The sequence below is a fragment of the Odocoileus virginianus genome, chromosome 7 (genome assembly GCF_023699985.2).
Source record: "Odocoileus virginianus isolate 20LAN1187 ecotype Illinois chromosome 7, Ovbor_1.2, whole genome shotgun sequence".
NCBI classification, from domain to species: domain Eukaryota; kingdom Metazoa; phylum Chordata; class Mammalia; order Artiodactyla; family Cervidae; genus Odocoileus; species Odocoileus virginianus.
The window spans coordinates 22619818-22641703 of record NC_069680.1 but is presented as its reverse complement, the minus strand read 5'-3'; the positions used below and the strand labels follow the sequence as shown (position 1 = coordinate 22641703).

Genomic DNA, 21886 nt, shown 5'->3' with positions numbered 1-21886 from the left:
TCTATCTTTTGGTTCTGAATTCCTCTGTGTGGGCCCCACTTACAAGCAGATGCCTTCTTCTGGTAAGATGGCTGCAGCTGTTTGAAGCTTCCATTCCATCCTGACAGCAATCTCAAGCAACAGAGAACATCTCTTTTTCTATGGGTCCCACAGAAGTTCTGAAACTGAGTCTCAACAGCTCTGAGTGGTCTGCTTTGGGTCACATGTTTACCCCTTTACCAATCATTAAGCTCAGAAGCATGCAGCACACTGATTGGCCAGGCTCGGTCACGTGCTTCACCTCTGAAGCTAAGATGGGGCCAGCCTCTTACTTACCACTTGGACAGAGAAAAGAATGGGCAGTTTTCCCCCAAAGTTGAAAGCTACCAAGGAGAAAGGCTGCAGAACAGGACACAAAATTATATAACCACTTCAAGGTAACGAAAGTGATTGAAGGGGCTGGGGCAGAGTCTATGGATTACATGAAACTGCTGAATACAAGACTAAACGGTGACTTCATCTGCTATCATCCCCGATGAGCCTACACCTTCTGGGGATTCTGTTACCCATTAGGAGTCTGGTCTTTCCAGCCACCATTTTGACCATGGCCATTACTGAAGAACCATGGTACCCATCATGGTCTTGTCTGAGGAAAAAGCACGAGATTATCCAGGACAGTTAGAAATGAATTTGTTCACATCAACAGTCAGTCAGACGTTTTGAGGACTGATAATGTTTAAAATATATAGGGATTGCCTTTAATTATTCTTGACAAACTTATTCTTGTAAGTTTCCATGTTTCCTCTTGTTGTTCAGTCACTCAGTTGCATCTGACTCCTTGTGACCCCATGGACTGCAGCATGCCAGACTTCCCTGACCTTCACCATCTCCCAGAATTTGCCCAAACTCATGTCCTTTGAGTTAGTGATGCCATCCAACCATTTCATCCTCCGTTGTCCTCTTCTCCTCCTGCCTTCAATCTTTCCCTATCAGGGTCTTTTCTAATGACTTGGCTCTTCACATCAAGTGGTCAAAGTGTTGGAGCTTTATCTTCAACTACAGTCCTTCCAATGAATATTCAGGTTTGATTTCCTTTAGGATTGACTGGTTGGATCTCGTTGTAGTCCAAAGGACTCTCAAGAGTCTTCTCCAACACCACAGTTCAAAAGCATTGTTCTTCAGTGCTAAGCCTTCTTTATCGTCCAACTCTCACATCCATACATGACTACTGGAAAAACCATAGCTGTGACTATTACTGACCTTTGTTGGCAAAGTAATGCCTCTGCTTTTTAATATGCCATCTAGATTTGTCATAGCTTGTCTTCCAAGGAGCAAGCATCTTTTAATTTCATGGCTGCAGTCACCATCTTCAGTGATTTTGGAGCCCAAGAAAATAGTCTGTCACTGTTTCCAATGTTTCCCCATCTATTTGCCATGAAGTGACAGGACCAGATGTTTTCTTTACTCACTCTTAATAGTGAAATACTGACTCTTAATAGTTATGACTCACTATTTATAAGGTAGGTTTCCAATGTAAACTCGTAAAGTCATAGATGTTTCTGTTAAAAAAAAAATTCAACCAAGTAAATTTGAAGTTTCAATTTGAAACTTCATTTGACTTGACAGTCATTTCAATTGACTGTGTTCATGAATTCATGAGCCAGGCAGCATCCAACTCTTTTCAGAGGAGTTGTACAAAATGAAAAGTTTTAGAGGATAAGGAAAGAAGTTATTAGCAAAATGAAAGAATTGTTTCAGGCCAGGCCGCCTTCCTTTGGGGGAAAAGAACAGGAGGGGTCTTTACTGTGCAGTTAGCTCACTGGTATTAGTGTTGATCCTTGATCAGGAAATTTTAGATTAACTGTTTTAAAGTTCATTTCTGGGAGGGACTGAAACTGCAGTGAAGTCTTGGTTTGCTCTCAGGGGGTGGGAGTTGATATTATTTTGACTTGTTATTTCTTTATAACATTTCCCTGTTATTTTCTGTCTTATTAGAAGTGCAGGGATCATCATTTCTAAGTTTGTTCATTATGTTGATGTCTCTCCCAAGTGTTCTATTACTCTTAGTGATAAACAACTGGGAGAGATCATTCTGAAAGTCATAGTGAGCAGCCTTCTGAGTGATGAATTCATTATGAGGCCATGACACATCAACGGCTTCCCTCCAGAATCTCTCTTAGTCACTCCTACTGACTCAGAGCAATTCCTTCTTGGAGTAGAAGTTTCCCCGAGGCAAGTCCCCACCATTTGGCTGTTTTGACTAGTGGAAGAATTCAAAGTGATGTTCACAAAGCAAAGAGGTCTTGTGACTCCCAGGCAGCAGATCAAGCGGAAGGGAGCAAGCTTAACTACTGAGCTAGCACTGCCAAGGGTGTCATTTTAACTTCCACACTCTGCTTCATGACAACCCACAGATGCTTAACTACAGATGGAAGGACATAAGTGAATAAAAGAGAGAACATGAAATATTGTCCAGTCATATTGTAAGCTTCCATACTCATTGTCTCAGATGAGCTGGAAGGAAATAAAAATATGTAACCCCAAAATATTAACACTTTGGCAAAAAGACTGTTTTTGAATTGAAAAGCAATTAAGACAAAGCAGTTACAAAAAAAAAGTGTTCTGCCTTCTCACTATTTGCCTAGAAGCAGGACTTTCTATCTAGAAGGACAAAAGTTTGTCACTGGACACAACTTTGTGTTGCCTAGACACTACTTTAGACAACTTCATATCCATCTGGAGACAAATTTACATAATAAATTTTACTAACTAGCTTTGATCTGCCACTGGTTTCCAATAGATTTACCGTCTTACAGTTTGCCATCCTTGGAAGCCTAAAATCACCTTCTATGTTGTTATTTCTCTACAAATTTATTGTCTGCTGAAGATGTTACTTCAGCCTGAGTTCCAAGCCACCTCTGTTATTTACTCACCTGTTGGTGTTCCCATGTGCTACATGTGTAGTACTCATGTTAATCAACTTGTTTTTCTCCTCTTAACCTGTGCTTTGTTTCAGGGCTCCAGCTGAGAATATAGAAAAGTAAAAGGGAAAGATTTTCCCCTCTGCTTTATTCTTGGTCGTCATCTCGTTGATGTTACTAGGGCAATTATTGCCACATTACAGATAAGAAGACTGAGGCTTGTACTATGTAGCCGTCTTGGATCCACTACCTAATGGTACTTGAGGAATCCATCTCAAAGATATTGAAGAGATGGAAGGTCTGGCCTGCAGACACTTAACAGTCAAGATTATCTGCATATTGAGGACAGTTACCACCCTTGCTCTCCTACCACTTCAAATAGCTCATTCTTAAGCTCTAGGCTTGAGAAGCCACTGTCCTTCATCCCTCCCAAGGGACCAAAAGGTAAGGTAACCAAAGGGCCCTTGAATAAGCCCATTCCAATAAAGACCCAGAGTTTATGCAAGTGAAAAGCCTTGTTAAGGTTCTAGCCCCCTTCTAGCAAATTACTTTCTGGGAGTAAGATGAGCCAACTTATTTGTTTCAATGTCTTCTCCACTCTTCTTTTTAGTTTTCATTTATTTTTCAAATTAGCCACTCACTCTTTGGGACAATTTTCATCACCTACTGGAAGGCCCAATGTTGCAACGTAGGGAAGATGTGTTTATGAACCAGGCTGAGAATGCTGCAGTATGCACAACCCAAACACTGCTTATCTTCTTCCTGAATGGCTCAGATGGTTCTTGGTCTTTTGTGAGCCCCAGATCTTCCTCAATAAAGCGTCGAGCCACTGTATTCTTAGTATTCTTAGTCTAATTTGCAATCATACCTTTAACCCAGTGTTAGTTAAAGGAAGAGAGGAGACTAAACCATATGAGAGGCCATTGTCCTTGAGAATTAGAGAAGGACTGAACTTTAGATGTCATCTAGTTCAAAACTTCATGATGGGTGATCTCTGATGGTCCCTTTCTCCAAGATTAGTCAGTAAGAAAAAGTAAAAATTAGAGTCAGTACTTTTCAGCTACTTGTCAGATGCCAAGCACTTTTACCTGCATGCTTTACGTGTATTGATTTCTTAATTCTCATATAACATCTCAAATAAACACTACCGTGATACCATTTTACAGATGCAACAAACTGAAGGTAAGAGAATCTATGTAACTTGCCCAAGGTCACATGATACAAGTGAGATATAAATCTATGGGTGTAAATTTGTGTTTGAGCTAAGATCTGAAAAATTCTAGAGCTATCACTCTTACCCACTCAACTATGGTTTTTCTTTTTCAACCAAAACATAAGACTGAATTAACAGATATAAAGGGAATAAGGGACAACATCCTGAAAAGCAAAAAATTCATGTATCTGTACAACGCCGTGGAGCACACACTTTCCACTGAAGCCTGAGTCAGACTTGGAAGTTATTTACTTAAGAGGGGCAACACAGGTCAAATTACTTTTTTTTCTTTAAGTCAAATTAATTTTGATTTTGAGTCCCCAACTCAATCCTTCTGGCCTGGCAAGGAACCCAGGCTGAGTGAACTGGGGACTGTTCTAACCCAGCTCTGGGAAGGACTCTGGGGGTCTCAGAGGAGAACATTCGGGGGGCAGAGGAGCCCATGGTTTCCAGTCCTTGCCAAGTCACTCTGCCCAAGCCCATGCAGTCCCTCAGGTGTAGTGATTCTGCTCCTTCTTGCGGCTTTGGTGTCTGTCGATCTGGGTTGAGGTTCAGAGTCTTGGTTAAGGTTGAGGGCTCCAAGGTGTAGGCAGGGTACCCCCTCTCCAGGAAGGTCACACAGCCAAACCTCCACTTCTCTCCCACGTTACTCAGGAAGCCCTTTTCCCTCATTGAGACCATCATTCTCGGTCTCTACCCAGTGTGAGCTCCACACATGCAGGAATATCTGTCTGTTTTGTGTACTGATGTCTCCTCAATGCCTAAGGGGCAGCTTGACACGTGGACTTGTGCTGTTTCTGCCCCCCCTCCCCCCCACCCGTAGGAAGCCCTTCCTGCCTCCCTGCTCCCCTGAAACACCCAGCACCATCCCCACAGTAACCCCAGCAGGTTCTCGGGATCTGGAGGAGTGAGAAACCCAGAGAACAGGACAAAAAAGCCTCTCATCGTGTTGATTTCCCCTGCCACAAAGACAGAACCCAAACTAACATCTCAATAAATCGCTCTCCCCTTCCTGGATCAGCCAGTGGGCATTCAGCACTGTTCACCCGCATTTTAACTGTTGGGTAAAAGTAGACAGGAATGTGCAGATAATTATAAAGATTTCAAAGGTCTTTCTTACTGAAATGACAAAGTTTGAGGCATTCCTCTCTCCAGCCCCCGGATAATGAGATAGCATTCCTACACTTAAAAGGATTTCTCTGTCTCCTGGGTGGAACAAAAGAGCTCGGCTTTCAGCGTGAGGGAGGCTGATGAAGTTTTACACAGACTGTCAGGCTCTGCACCGCCAGAGCAGTGGCCAGAGAAAGTGAGAGGGAGTGTGGGGGCAGAGACACACTGGCAGAAGGAAAGATGAGTGTAGAAGTCACAGACACACATCAATGTACAGAAACCCAGAAAAGACACTCTGAAGGACACAGAGACAGAGAAGGAACCGCTGAAAAGAAAAGAGCAAGAGTTAGAACACACCGTTGCCGAACTGCAAATTAAATGCTCTGTCATTCCCCAAACTTAACTAATTTCCCATTAAAGCGATAGCTATATCACTTAGGCACCATGAGAAAAAAAAACTTCCCCTAATGAGCTGTCTCATTGCAAACCTGCTTCAGGGTTCAGCCACTTAAAGAAATAATATATTTGCTCTCCTTTGCCTGCCCTCATTTCCCAGACACTTTTCCACGTGTACAAGCAGACTTCAGAGATAATGTGGGTTGGCTCCAGACAGCTGCAATAAAGCAAATATCGAAATACAGTGAGCCGCTCCAGTTTTTTTGGTTTCCCAGTGCCTATAAACGTTATGTTTACACTATCCTGCAGTCTACTAAGGTGCTTCTGAGGTGGATTAGTGGTAAAGAATCCATCTGTCAAGCAGGAGACACAGGTTTGATCCCTGGGCTGGGAAGATCCCCTGGAGAAGGAAATGGCAACACACTCCAGTGTTCTTGCCTGGGAAATCCCATAGACAGAGGAATCTGGAGGGCTAGAGTCCACAGGGTCGCAAAGAGTCAGACACGACTTACTGACTAAACAGCAGCAGTCTAAGTGTGCAACAGCCCTGTGTCTAAACAAATACACATATCTTACTTTAAAAATGCTTCACTGCTAAAACACACTAACCATCGTTTGAGTCTCAAGGGTCACAGTACTAGCATCCAAGATCACTGATCACAGATCACCATAACAAATATAATAATAATAATAAAGTTTGAAATGTTGCAAGAATACTAACATGTGACACAGGGATACAATGTGAGAAAACGCTGTTGGGAAAACGGTGCTGATAGACTTGCTTGATGCACAGTGGCCACAGACCTTCAATTGGTAAAAAGTACAGTATCTGCAAAGCGTGATAAAGCAGAGCCCCATAAACTCGGTGCTTTGAATTTGCTCTCTCGCAGTTCTTCGCGCGTCAAATTAAGAGCTACCTGTCCTCTTCTTTTCTAGTCTTTTGGGCAAATACCTCTTGGTTTTGTAAAAAAGTTAACAAAGAGATGCAAAGTCGCTTCAGTCGCGTTCCACTCTTTGCGACCCTATGGACTATAGCGTGCCAGGCTCCTCTCTCCATGGGGATTCTCCAGGCAAGAATCCTGGAGTGGGTTGCCATGCCCTCCTCAATAAACAGAAGCTTCAATTAAATTCAGTTGGGAGACCAGAAGGGGGAGCTCTCACGCCCTGTGAGCATAGTAGAGCCGGAGAGGAAGAAGAATCTTCTTTCCTGACAAGGACTCAGTCAGTGGAAAGCCTAGACTCTGTTTAGTGTAGTCCACCCAGCTTCCCTTTCCCTCTGTACAAGTGTTCTCCTTCTCTTGCCAGGGGGCGACTTGCTTGCTGTGATTTCAGACCCTGAATGGAATTTTCTGCTGATACCAAATAAACCCATCTTTGTTGGAGAAATATCTGGTGGTCTATTTGTCTCAGGTCAACAGCTTATAGGTATGTTTTAATCAACGGGCAAGTGTGCAATAGATAGGTTCTTGAAAGATCTTTGTAAATCAAATTGTAATATAGCAGCACTATTTACAACAGCCAAGATATGGAAGCAACTAGTGTCGGTTGACAGATGAATAGATTAAATATATACAATAGAAAATGACTCAGCCATATAAAGAATAAAACTGCCATTTGCAGCAACATAGACATAGAGATTATCCTATGATATCACTTACATGTGGAATCTTAAAAAAGGATACGAATAAACTTATTTCTAAAAGAGAAATAGAATCATAGACCCAGAGAACAAATGTATGGTTCCCAACAGGGGGAATTAGGAGATTGGAATTAAAATACACACACTACTAAATATAAAATAGGCAACCAAAAGGACCTACTGAACAGCATAGGGAACTAGACTCAGTATCCTGTAATCACCTCTAATGGAAGAGAATGTAAAAAAAAAAAAATAGAGTCTATATATATAGATAGATAAATAGAGAGAGTGTGTGTCTTTTTTTTTTTTTTTTTACATTCTCTGGAGTGGGTAGCTGTTCCCTTCTCCAGGAAATCTTCCAAACCCAGGGATCGAACCCAGGTCTCCCACATTGCAGGTGGATTCTTTACCAGCTGAGCTATCGGAGAAGCCCTTATATATATATATATATAACTGAATCATTTTACACCAGAAACTGACAAAGCATTATAAATCAATTATATTTCAATAAAAATTTAAAAATAAAACGGTAATAAATTAGATCATATGAGGATGGGTTGGGATAATAATGTGATGTTCAATACTTAGGTTAAGGAAAGAAGTCTTTTGTTAAGTTGGTTGGTTTGCTTTGTTTAATGTAAACAACCTCCTTCAAGGTATCTAGTTTTGGTTGATACATTCTTTTGTTGTTATTTTTGCTTCTCCCTCCACAGCCCAGGGGCTTCCTCAGTGGCTCAGTGATAAAGAATCTGCCTGCAGTGTAGGAGACCTGGGTTCAATCCCTGGCTCAGGAAGATTCCCTGCAGGAAGAAATGGCAATCCACCCTAGTATTCTAGCTTAGAAAGTTCTCTAGACAGAGGAGCCTGCTGAACTACAATCCACAGGGTCACAAATAGTTGGACAAGATTGAGCAAGCATGCAGGCAGGGCACAGCCCAAATGTGAACCTTCTGAAGCACTTCAAGGAGAACAAGCATTCCATATTCTGTGAGAAGGGAAGGCTGGTAGATTTTCTTTTTTTTTCAAGCTGGCCCTCAGGGAACTATGGAATAATTGGAATGATGCAGGACCAGGAATCAAAAATTCTCTTGCTTTTAGCTGTGTCACCTTGAGCAGGTAACTTAAACTTCATGAGCCAATCTTAGAAGGATAACCGTGAGAAAAAATAAGAGGATGTTCCCATTCACTAATTCAGCAACATATCAAGGGCTTCCTCTGTGCTGGGCCCTGGGAACAGAACTGTACACAAGACAGATGGGTCCTTCACCCACCAGACCTACACTGCGGTGAGGAAAGGATGGAAAAAAAATCTATTTGATTGCTCAGCTGCAGTAACAAAGTACCACAAGCTGGTGCCTTAAACAACAGAAACCTATCATCTCACAGTTCTGGAGCTAAAAGTCCAAGGCTAAGGTCTCAGTGGGTGGGGTCCTCTGAGGGTTGTGAGTGAAGGGTCTGTCGAGGCTTCTCTCTCTGGCGTGTCCATGGTGGTTTTCACTCGGTCTTCCCTCTGTGTAGGCCTATCTCCAAGCTTCCCCTTTCTATAAAGACATTGATCATATTGGATTAGTACTACCCTAATGCCAACTCATTGGAAAAGATGCTGATGCTGGGAAAGATTGAAGGCAGGAAGAGAAAGGGGCGACAGAGGATGAGGTGGTTGGAGGGCCTCACCGATCCAATGGACATGAGTTTCAGCAAACTCCGGGAGACAGTGAAGGACAGCAAAGCCCGGCATGCTGCAGTCCATGGGGGTAGCAAAGAGTCAGACACGACTGAGAGAATGAAAAACAACAATGACCTCATTTTAACTTTGGTAACCTCTGCAAAGACCCTCTCTCCCTATAAGGTCACATCCTAGGATACTGGGAGTTTGGACTTCAATAGATGAATTTTAAGGGAGGCAATTCAACCTGTAAGAATAGATGAATAATGTAATTGTGACATGAAGGAACTTAATAGGGGAACCTGAGGGAAAAATAATTGTGTGTGTGTGCATGTGAGTGAAGAGCAGAAGACTGGCCTGGTGAATGATGCCCAGAGAAGGCATCTGAGTTGAGACCAGGAAGAGGAGAAAGAGGGAGAGCTGGGCAGAGCTGCTGGGCGCAGAGGGCACAGAGATGCAGAGGGCACAGAGGTGCAGAGGGCACAGAGGTGCAGAGGCGGTAAACCACTCAGCTGACGTGTGAACCGAGAGGAGGCAGCCGGAGCAGATGTGGGGGAGGAGGCTAGATGGCAAAACCAGCAGAAGTCAGAATCAAAAGGCCGCGTATTATGTACTTGTATTTAACAGCATTCTAGAAAAGGCACAGAGCTTCTCAGGTGGTGGTAGTGGTAAAGAATCTGCGTGCCAGTTCAGGAGACATAAGAGACGGAAGTTCGATCCCTGGGTCGAGAAGATCCCCTGGAGAAGGGCATGGCAACCCAGTCCAGTATTCTTGCCTGGAGAATCCCAAGGACAGAGACGCCTGGCAGGCTACAATCCACAGGGTCACAAAGAGTTGGGTATAACTAAAGCTACTTAGCACGCATGCATGCAGAAAATGTATAACCTTACAACAGAAAGCAGATCCACAGTCACCTGGGGCTAGAGATGGAGAAGGGCGTGGAAAACAGAGGCAAAAAGGAACCTTCCAGGAGGAGGGAGCACTTCTAATCAGTGGTGGTGGTCACATAGCTGTGTACAGTGATCAAAATTCAAAACACTGGACATTCAAAAAATGTTGAGTTTATTCTATATAAATAGTATTATGGTTCAGTCGTGTCCTACTCTTCGTGACCCCGTGGACTGTAGCCTGCCAGGCTCCTCTGTCCATGGGATTTCCCAGGCAAGAATACTGGAATGGGCTGCCATTTCCTCCTCCAGGGAATCTTCCCTACTCAGGGATCAAACCCACATCTCTTGAGCCTCCTGCATTGGCAGGCGGATTCTTCACCACTGAGCTACCTGGGAAGCCCAATATAAATAATACCTGAATAACAAAAAAGAACACAGTTATGATGTGATCTGTTTTCTGTGAAACTTATAGGGTTTAAGCCATGTTTTTAGGACATGTTAAGTAGCCCGAAACAGAGTCACAGTGGTCAATGCGAACGTCCACGTGAGTTGTTTTGAAAGACCTGCCCTAGGACTGTGGGTGTCCATGAGAGATAAACTAAGGGGGGAAGTTTGATGGGCCACGTACATCACGGACACAGAAGGGACAACTGTTAGAGACAAGAACCCTCCCCTGTTCCTCCTTAAAAAAAGACCCCCAAGTCATGTGGCTACAAGGCTCTTCTGCTGAAAGGACCCGACTCCAGGCTGCTGGCAGCTGTTCTGGACAAAGCCGCCCTGTGCCCTGTTGTCTGACTGCTTGTGCAGAGTCATCTCCTTCTTGGGCTTCTCCTGGGAGGGCTCACTACCCACTTGTTCTCTTTTCCCTACTCTGTCTAACCTGTGTCGTGTGCTAATTGGATGCAATAAACCGTGTGAGTTGTGAATTACATATTGACTATATTTCATACATCTCCTGCCCCAGGATATTCACCTGGTCTCAGGGCTGGGCCCTGCAACACACACACACACACACACACACACACACTTTGGCTCCTGAGTGGATCGTGGATTAGGCGGCAGAAGTGGACATGGTGAGGTAGGTAGGAGGCATCACAGCCATTCACGTGAGACAGGGTGACCCCCTGGACTAGGGTGGCCACAGCTAAGGTCGGGGGGGGGCGGGCGGGAACTGAGTGAGTGAGGCATGGGCAAGTGTGGGGAGTATTTTGAAGGTAAAACCAAGAAGTGTTGCTTATGCATCGGACGAAGGGAATCAGGGAAAAGAAACCATCAAGGGAGACTCTGGGGATTTGGACTTCAGAGGATGAACTAACTGTGGCTCCATGGGACACAGCACGCAGCACAGATGGAAATACCAACAGAAAATAAAGCAACATGATCATCTCCGAGACCCTTCCCTCCCAGAGAAGAAGACGCCCTGAGAACAGCTCCATAGACTGGCCCCCTGCCCCTCCAGCCTGTCCCTCTAGGAGAAAGGGAGGCAGGAGAAAGACTTTCAGGCATGGGATCTGAGAACTGCTTGTGAGTCCTCACTACAGATTCAGGGTTCTCTTTCCCCAGTGTCTAATTCAGGAGCTCTGGGGTGGCACCTGGGAATCAGTAACCAGATGAACAAGAAAACTACCACGCCCCCATGTGCAAGTAACCTGAGGACCTGGAGAAAGGGAGCAGAGGAAAATGATGCAGACTCTCCCCTGCAAGCCCCCTGACTTCTGGTTGGCCACAGGACAGAGTTCTAGCCAATACAGATGGACTCTGAGCACGCTCTCTCCGGGAGGGAAGAGCCTCACGGATTACAGCTTTTGGCTGGGCTCTGTGTGAACCGTCTACAACCTGCTTTGCCAGAAACTGAATTAGTAACCCCTCACATCCAAAAAAGACCAGGGGCTGGGGAGCACATGACTTCATTCTCAGCCATTTTATTAGTGCTTTGTGATGCTACATTTCCTTCATCTTAATAGAGCATGAAATTAAAACACATGCACCCACAGAAACACCTGCGTTTTGTGAACTGGCTCATCCTGTTAATTATGTCTCCTAAGGGTCCTGCCATACACTTCATGTTATTACATCCTTAGTGATTTTAATTACAATTTAATGAAAGCTTTTACATGACCTATCTTAGGACTTTCAATTTAATAATCATCAGCAGTAACAATGCTCTGGGCTTTGTTACTTTTCAGTGTCCTTCTATTTATCGTTAAACATAAGCTTTTATATTAAATTTACATTTCATGGTCCAGAGTGTTAAGTCATCATCATGAACTGAAGTGTGGTTCTCTCACTTTCCTCCTGCTTGCTATGCAGAGTAGGGGGAAAACCAGAATCAAAGAAATATATGGGTGGCATTGGGTGGATTGTTTTTAACAGCAGGTAGCAAAAGGATTCTTTTCCTGTATTTTTATATTTGACTTTAGTTTCAAAATTATAGAATTTTTAGTAAGATCAGAATACTGTTTCAATTTTTTTATTTTATATGAATTTTGGCTCTGGATTTATTTGCTGCATGCTTTGTCTCTTTAATCATGTCCAACTCTTTGTGACCCCATGGACTGTAGCTTGCCAGTTTCCTCTGTCCATGGGATATTTTCCAGGCGAGGGTACTGGAGTGGGTAGCCATTCCTACTCCAGGGAATCTTCCCGACCCAAGGTTCGAACCCTCATCTCTTCTGTCTCCTGCATTGCATGTGGGTTCTTTACCACTGAGCCATCAGGGAAGTCAGATTTAAAATTGTCTTATGAATTGCTATGATTTAGCTTTTAAAGCATCTCATACATGTTTTCAAAGTTACTAGTGAATGTAACTGCTGCAATTTAAAAATATCTGACTTTGGAAGGACTTCAAGACTTCCCCTCTCCTTATCCCACAATAGGATAGTTGCTCCCTGGCAGGTGTGGACACAGGGTTGAAACGATCATAGCTCTAGAGAGCTGCACTGGAGCTCACCTGATAAGATCTTTACAAGTGGTACAGGCACTCCTAGGCTTAGCCCACAGCCGAGATGGCTGATCAAAGACCCCCTGATGGTTCTAACTGGCATGCACAGGGCAGAGCTATAACGGCAACCGCTTCGACAGCCATTCGAGTCCCTACAGATGCAGTCTGCTACAGGGACTGCTGGAAAGTGACAGTCTTCAGACATCAGAAATGCATCCCATGGTTGGAGGATCTGGAGAACCACTTGGCATGTCTGATCAGAACTGAACGGAAGGTTGCTCGCTGCTTTGAAAAGAGCAAGCTGGCCGAGGAGTGGCGGGCTCTGTACTCAGACGGCACACAGTTCTCCTCTGGCCACATTTAAACAGTGAGAAGAGCTGAGCCAGAGACAGCATATTTCTGTTTCTGTTCTGGCACCTTCTGCAGGAGCCCCATCATGCTGAAACACCACCAGCCAGACAGGATTGGGGACCCGCTGCTGCCATGTGAAGAACCCTTTGAGCACCAGGATCCTGAAGGGGAAAACCTCCTACCCAGGGGCAGCTTTTACTCCAGCATCACCCAGCCATACCCTTGAAAGTTTACGGTACCTTCTGCCCTCAGAACACTGCTTTGACCCTGTCCCCATGCTCGCCGTCTTTATTTTCCTCCTGTTTGTGTGAAACCTGTGTGTGAGATGATTCATCTCATTTCCTTCTAAATTTGTAACAGGGAAGAACAAAATCTGACTCCGCCTTCGTGTTTCTTTTACTTTAACCTTTGCTTTCTGCTGCTTTTGTTACTCTAACCACTGAAAGGATGCTATCTGTAATTATAAGCACACATAATGGCCTGCCTCAGGGAACCCCATCCCTCAGCCTGAATGTTAAACTAAAGTGTCTTTGTTCAGCTCACAGGGAAACTCCCTGCCCTGCTCCTGTGGCTGTGGGAAAGAAGAAATTAATACATCCCTTCCCTGAGGATGACCAAATCAGGAGATATTCTGCAAGATTTATGGCCTTTATACATAGTTCCCTGACCTCCTCCCTCTCTCTGTTCCATAAAAAGAACTAGCATCCAGACCCCATCAGACAGTGCTGTAGGGCATTAGTCCACCATCTCCTTGGATGCCTGACTTTCCAGATAAAGTCACTATTCCTTGCCTCAAAACCTTATCTCCCAATTATTGGCTCAGTGGGATGACCAGATTGAGCTTGGCCTTGGTAACAGATTCAGTGATTCAAAGAGCCCTAGAGATATCAACGGAGAAGGCAATGGCAACCCACTCCAGTACTCGTGCCTGGAGAATCCCATGGACGGAGGAGCCTGGTGGGCTGCAGTCCGTGGGGTCGTGAAGAGTCAGACACGACTGAGCGACTTCACTTTCACTTTTCACTTTCATGCATTGGAGAAGGAAATGGCAGCCCACTCCAGTGATCTTGCCTGGAGAAGCCCAGGGACGGCGGAGACGGGTGGGCTGCTGTCTGTGGGGTCACACAGAGTCGGACACGACTGAAGCGACTTAGCAGCAGCAGCAGCAGAGATATCAAGGCTGCAGCTCCACTCTGCAACTCCATTTCAGAGCTGTGATCAGCTGACAGTTCTCAAAGGTTGTCAGCCTCTACCCGAAGCTCAGTACCTAGAACCACCACAGCTAGGGCTGGGCCGGTTCTCCACCCTGGGGGTGGATGTGAAACTCACCACGGCCCGGAATGATCTGTGCACTGAACTGCCAACACCATGTCTTCCTGTGGGATGTTTTATTATGTTTTACAACCATGAACTCATAGGACGGTGGCCACGATGGCAAACATTTCGGAAGGAGGAATCAACAAGGCTGCACCAGCCCACCCTGGCAGCCGCCTTCCACGTGTCTCTCACAAAATGTTCCTGGGCCCCTCTCTTGACCAGTTCAGGAGAGTTGAAAGTAGACATGGGATGTAGCAGGATCACCATCGGCAAAATGAGAGCAGAAGGAGAACTTGGAGAAACAACAGATGAGAAACATATTACAGAAAACTCTTCTACTGTGTGATGAGGTCAGGGTGGAAGAGCGTGGTCTGAGCTCAGAGTCCATCCCCCGAGGTCTGGGTCATACGGGGCCCTCGGTGATCCCCTCCAGGGGCAGGCTGGGCGCACTGTCGGTCGTGGGCCTCTCATCTTTCTTCAGCGAGGGCGGGACTCGGAGACTGACGTAGGGTTTGTGACAGGCTGTGTTGGCCAGAGGTGGGTAATGCTGTCTGTAGCAAATGTAGGCAAAAATGAGGCCAATGACTCCACCAACAAATGAATCTAGGACAGAAGAGCAGAACCGGGAGAAATGCATTATGATTCATTCAAATGAGGCCAGTTGTGATTTCCAGAAAGCACTTTCCTACTGATTTCGGTGACTGGTTTGCTGATGAGACCCTTCGAAAGACTATAAGGGGAGAGAAACGACCCTGGAGGTATACATCTTGGTGGCCTCCACAAACCCTCACCATTTCTAGAACTTAAATATCCCCTTTTCAGGGTGTACTTGACTCTTCTCTTTATTGATGGGATATGCAGCAGAGCGCAGCACAAACTCAGAATTGCATTCTTGATTTTGCAAATCAATTCTGAATTCTGCAAGAAGAGTTCCAGCCATCTCCATGGGATGTGAATACCCTCGGGGGCTGTCATTTTTCTTTAGCAAGTTTCTGCTGGAGTCCTGCAATGTTGCTGGTGCACCACAGAAAGCCAGCGGGCATGCTGGTCTCCTCCTCAAAGTTAAGTGATTTCCCAGGGATGGAATGAGACTTCTGAGTCACAGAGTGAATACAACATTTTATGCTGCACCAGGGTGGGCAAATTTGACATTCCCAGTGGGAGGTGCCTAAACCCTCCAACAAGCTGCAGGTTTTATCAAGTCAGAGGACGTGGTGGGGGCCCCTGCAGACAAGGTAGGAGATGGAACCTGTGGGCAAAACAGGCCCTTCCACCACCTCTGGCGACCCCGTGCTAAAGAGGGCGTTCAGCTAGTGTCCACCAGAGACCCCATGAAAGTGGCCCACCCCAACAACCCTCACTCTGTGTGTGTGTGTGTGTGTGTGTGTGTGTGTGTGCATGCCCTTTAAACTGTGTCTATGGGTTTATCCTTGCCAAAAAGATCCTAACGCAATGGAGAAACCTCCCCTGCCAAGAAAAACTGATTTCTCGTGAAGGGTACTGCCAGGCTAAGGTGTCATCCTCCGGTGGGGGGTTTCCACTTTCACCATCATTATCTTTGTGAATCGCCCACACCTGCTCTGGGCAGGGATACACTTTCTCATCTCCTGGGGATGAGAATGGCAAGTGGTGTGTCGAGCTGTGTGATGATGTAACATTAACACTGGAATCTCTGCTGCACCAGGGGAGGGGCTCTGTGGGGCTTGCTGGCTGTTGATTCCTCAACAGCTGGAACAGCACTTTGCCCATCTACTGCAGAATTAAGTTGGTGAAGGGAAGTAGCTGAATGAATGTTGTTGCTTAGTTGCTAAGTCATATCCGACTCTTTTGTGACCCCATAGGCTGTAGCCCGCCAGGCTCCTCCGTCTATGGGACTGCCCAGGCAAGAATACTGGAGTGGGTTGCCACTTCCTTCTCTGGGGATCTTCCTGTCTCAGGGATCAAACCCATGTCTCCTGCATTGGCAGGCAGATTCTTTACCACTGAGCCATCAGGGAGGCCTGGATGAATGAATACGTGCACAGTAATTGGGAGCTAGGCTCTGGTTACTGTCCTGTGTTGTCCCTATTCCCCTCTCTGAACCTAAGTTCCCTCACCAGGAATAAGTGTTTGGCAGCTGATACTCTTTCTCATGCGAATGTTCTAGGAATTTGGTCCCCAGGGTCAACCTACTGAGACCAGCCTGCAGATCATTACGAAACTCTGCTGAGCATCTTCAGAAAATAGGTCATATCCTTGATTGGGATAAAATATCACTTGCAAACAAAAGTCATTCTAACAGGCCAGATAGACTGAATAATTGTGGCTACTTCCTCTGCATAGGAGCGCAAACACGGTGCAACTTTGGCCACCACCCGGCAGAAAGAGGAGGGAAAGAGCTGAGTGGCCACTCAACCCTGATGTGTGGCCACCAAGGTGAGAAGGGTGGAGAGGACCACTTGTGAGACACGGTGAAACCCAGGTGCCCAGCTCTGCTCCCAGAGCAGATGCCTGGGGCCGTGGTAATTATCCAGTCTCTATTCTCACCCCGGACCTGAGAAACCATCACAAAGACACTGTAGACCCACCAGGGCAAGTCACTGCACCTCTGAACCTCAGTTTCCCCAGCTCTCAAGTGGAAATCTCAATATCCAAGTCATTTAATCGTGACAATGATTTGATGAGATCTGCTTCTGAACAGTGCACGCCACAAAATAAGAGCTTGAAGTGCAATATCTAAAACAATAGTCTTAGACTTCCATGGCAGTCCAGTGGTTAAGATGCTGTGTTTCCATTGTAGGGGACAAGGATTTGATCCATGGTCAGGGAATTAAGACCTCACATGCTGTGTTATGTAGCCAAAAAAATTTTTTAATTAAAAAAAAAATAGCATGCATCACTGTTACTCTGTTCCTCTCCAGCACTGCGTGCTGTCACTTCAGACGTAGCTGACTCTTTTTGACCCTATAGACCGCAGCCGACCAGACTTCTCTGTCCATGGGATTCTCAAGGCAAGAATACTGGAGTGGGTTGCCATTTCTTCCTCCAGCGGATCTTCCCAGAACTACTGGGGACTTTCTAATCCTTCCCCATCCTTCCCTTCACACAGTAACTCAATAGTCTATAGTTGTCATCTCTTTAGCACGGCCACACTTTCACAGCATTTTAAATAAACTCATGAACTAAAAAAAAATTTCACCCAAGAAATTGGAAAGTAATGCCTACTATGAATTCCTCCGTGGGGTCATGAGGCATAATTAATGTGATTAAATCAAGGTCCTCATATTGAGAAACTTCATACCGCCAGTGGGCAGGAGCCTGTGCCAGGAAATGTGCCAGGCTTTTTCATGTACAAAGTCTTAGAGACACACCATTGTTTTGTTTTTCCAATAACCCCAGAGAACAGGCCCACGGGGTATTACTTTTATGAGTATCTGAAATGACCCAGGACAACTGTGTTTGAGTCACTGACTATTGAACAGACCACACAGAGAAACCTATAAATAATGCCACTTGACTTTTATTTTCTGTGACAAGGCATTTGTCACACACACGAGGTGTATCACGGACCAAAAGATATCAAATCATTCTGAATGTACGTTCCCCAAGCTTACTGATGTGGCAGCAAGCCAGAGCATGTGACTGCTGTCAATGCTGTTTTCCCATTTAATGGAGTGAGTAAAAAGTGGAATCGTAGGTGCCACCATAGTTATTAGAAGCAACTAGGGCAATGGAAGGTCTAGTGAAGGCGCCTTCTCAGCAGTTATTCAGGGCTTTGTTTATCACAAAGATGGTGAATAAGATTTAAAAAATGACTTAAAGAGAGAGACTCTCATTAAGTGCCACTTAATGAAATCCCGTTCCCTTCCTGTAGAGCATGTGCTTAGAGGAAAGCAGGCAGGAGACAGGCGGCCCTTGTTAGGGAAAAAACTGCTTGGGAGTGACTTCACCCCAAATATGGTTGCATGGGACTGGAGGGCTCCAAGGGGGGGTGTGTGGATGTCCATGTCCCCAGAGTACACAAGTTGGGTTCTCCTCACTCAGCATCGATGTCATTCACCCATCACATATTTTGCAAGGGGATCAGGTGTCAAGAGTGATGCCCAGTACCAGAACACAAGGCTGAACCAAAGAGATGTGTTCCCAATCCTAGGGGCTAAGATGGACACTGAGAAGAGACAGTTTTATCAGCGAGCAGCAGCTGTGGTGAGCTCCATGAAGGAGAAAGTGGGTCTGTGAGATCAGTCAGCAGGGTGATCTGGCTTGTCTGGATCAGGGGAGTTTTGCTGAGGACAAGATCCACGGGTCAGCCCTGCAGGTTGAGCAGGTGCAAACCAGAACCTGCTGGGAAGTGGAGGCAGGGATGGCAGCGCAGTCTTCTGGGCAGAGGAAGGAGGGGGCGTGACAAGTTTGAGAAACTGAAAGGAGTGGTCCGTCTTCTCCCAGAGAGGTGTGTCTCTATAGTTCTATAGGACATAAGTTGACCAGGCTTCTGGTGTGGGCTGAAGAAGATGGTTTTCCATGTCCCCTTAGGACTTTGTCGAGGACCAGGGGCTCCACTAGCTTTCTAAGCTGTTGTCTGTGCACCTCTCAGCTCACATCTACCTGTCAGTGTTAACTGCCCCTTGAGTGCCTCATCTTCATTTCCCCAGAGCCCAGCAGTGTGTGCACTACGAACAAAGCTAGTGGAGGTGATGGAATTCCAGTTGAGCTATCTCAAATCCTGAAAGATGATGCTGTGAAAGTGCTGCACTCAATATGCCAGCAAATTTGGAAAACTCAGCAGTGGCCACAGGACTGGAAAAGGTCAGTTTTCATTCCAATTGCAAAGAAAGGCAATGCCAAAGAATGCTCAAACTACTGCACAATTGCACTCATCTCACACGCTAGTAAAGTAACGCTCAAAATTCTCCAAGCCAGGCTTCAGCAATACGTGAACCGTGAACTTCCAGATGTTCAAGTTGGTTTTAGGAAAGGCAGAGGAACCAGAGATCAAGTTGCCAACATCCGCTGGATCATCGAAAAAGCAAGAGAGTTCCAGAAACACATCTATTTCTGCTTTATTGACTATGCCAAAGACTTTGACTGTGTGGATCACAATAAACTGTGGAAAATTCTGAAAGAGATGGGAATACCAGACCACCTCTTGAGAAACCTATATGCAGGTCAGGAAGCAACAGTTAGAACTGGACATGGAGCAACAGACTGGTTCCAAATAGGAAAAGGAGGATGTCAAGGCTGTATATTGTCACCCTGCTTATTTAACTTATATGCAGAGTACATCATGAGAAATGCTGGGCTGGAAGAAGCACAAGCTGGAATCAAGATTGCTGGGAGAAATCTCAATAACCTCACATATACAGATGACACCACCCTTATGGCAGAAAGTGAAGAGGAACTAAAAAACCTCTTGATGGAAGTGAAAGAGGAGAGTGAAAAAGTTGGCTTAAAGCTCAACATTCAGAAAATTAAGATCATGTTTTCTGGTCCTATCACTTCATGGGAGATAGATAGGGAAACAGTGGAAACAGTGTCAGACTTTATTTTTTGGGCTCCAAAATCACTGCAGATGGTGATTGCAGCCATGAAATTAAAAGATGCTTACCCCTTGGAAGGATAGTTATGGCCAACCTAGATAGCATATTAAAAAGCAGAGACATTACCTTGCCAACAAAGGTCTATCTGATCAAGGCTATATTTTTTCCAGTGGTCATGTATGGATGTGAGAGTTGGACAGTGAAGAAAGCTGAGTGCCGAAAAATTGATGCTTTTGAACTGTGGTGTTGGAGAAGACTCTTGAGAGTCCCTTGGACTGCAAGGAGATCCAACCAGTCCATCCTAAAGGAGATCAGTCCTGGGTGTTCATTGGAAGGACTGATGCTGAAGCTGAAACTCAAATACTTTGGCCACCTCATGTGAAGAGTTGACTCGTTGCAAAAGACCCTGATACTGGGAGGGATTGGGGGCAGGAGGAGAAGGGGACAACAGAGGATGAGATGGCTGGATGGCATCACCGACTTGATGGGCATGAGTTTGAGTAAACTCCAGGAGTTGGTGATGGACAGGGAGGCCTGGCGTGCTGTGATTCATGGGGTCACAAAGAGTTGGACACAACTGAGCAATTGAACTGAACTGAATTGTGTATGTGCAGTCACTAAGTTGCATCTGACTCTTTGGGACCACATGGACTGTAGCCTGCCAGGCTCCTCTGTCCATGGCAAGAATACTGGAGTTGGTTGCCATTTCCTCCTTCAGGGGATCTTCCCAACCCAGGGATCAAACTCGGGTCTCCTGCTTGGCAGGCTGATTCTTTACCACTGAGCCACTTGAAAGCCCAACCCAGCAGTTATTACTCAGTAAATGTTGAGAAGCCCTGAACAACATTTACAAGATGCAATAAAGAATAGATATCACAAGACACAAAAGGCCACATATTATGTGATGCCAGGAATATGCAATGTCCAGAAGATGGAAATCCATAGAGAAAGAAAGTAGATTTCTGATTGCCAGGGGCTGTGGTTGCCGATATGAACATTTTCTGGAGTTAGACAGTGGTGATGGCTGCACAGCTCTGAATATACTAAAAACCATTTAATTGTAGATTTTAAAGGGAGAACTTATGCATTATGAGTTATGAATTACACCTCAACAAAGCTATTTGAAAGGGGAGGTTAGAATCAATACCTAGCAGGCTCCAATGATAGTAGAAAGAGGGCTAGACTTTGAATCAGGTGACCTATATTTCAATCCTTACCTGGAAAATGAGCATGACCTCAACCCCTTCTCATGAGGTTGAAGGGCAGGAAAGGATCTCGTGGAGTCTGGCCTATTGAGGTGCCAGTACTCAGCTCTGGCACCAACAAGCAGAAAGTGTTCTGATGACGTGCTATTAGGTCCCCAGGAGGAACACATCCCTCCCTGTTGCCATGGCAACATCCAACATCACTCAGCTGGCTTACTTGGGACCTTGTATGCCTTGGGCTTTATGACCCAAGACCCTAGGGTAAAGACCATTTCTGGCAAACTCAACAACCTCACATGATTGTTTCTGTTCTTTTTATTCTACTACTAATAACACATCTCATTTTTGTGACTTTGAGCTTTTATAAAAGCACAGAGAATGCACAATCTACCTGCTACACTGTAAGCTGGCAGGGCAGTACCAAGTCTGTCTGCATCAATACTGTGCCTCCATCAGAGAATATGCCTGACACACAGGTACAAGAGATATAATGAATGAGTGAGTGGATGGTTTTTGAAGTTTACTTTTTGGTTTATTTTTGAAAAGAAAAAACTTGCAAAGAGTAAGAGTAATTTTAGTAAAACCAGTGCATAGAGAAGATAAAATTAGAAAGGAATATGATTTAACAAAAATTATTAATTCCAGCATTACCCACTTATGTACTGAGCACTTAAGCATTAAGAATTGCTCCTCCAAAAGATACGCGTAAGTCCTAAACCTCAGTACCTCAGAATGCAACCA

At 45.1% G+C, this 21886-nt stretch overlaps 1 protein-coding gene and 1 long non-coding RNA gene across 5 annotated transcripts in view; one reads left to right on the top strand and one right to left on the bottom strand.

The window, feature by feature from the left end:
* Nucleotides 1-287: 287 nt before the first annotated feature.
* On the top strand, nucleotides 288-3737 carry LOC110146806 (uncharacterized). Its single transcript, XR_002316648.2, has 3 exons — nucleotides 288-416; nucleotides 2996-3344; nucleotides 3534-3737. It is a non-coding gene; the product is annotated as an uncharacterized lncRNA (long non-coding RNA).
* Nucleotides 3738-14473: 10736 nt separating this feature from the next.
* The window catches only part of PLPP4 (phospholipid phosphatase 4), a 216063-nt gene continuing 208650 nt past the window's right edge, over nucleotides 14474-21886 (bottom strand). For 3 of the 4 annotated variants that reach the window (XM_070470292.1, XM_070470293.1, XM_020907871.2), the window contains one exon: nucleotides 14474-15027. In XM_070470292.1, coding sequence (XP_070326393.1) covers nucleotides 14828-15027 — 200 coding nt within the window. In that variant the 3' untranslated portion in view covers nucleotides 14474-14827. The remainder of the gene's footprint in view (nucleotides 15028-21886) is intronic. The other variant, XM_020907874.2, reaches the window with a different exon arrangement.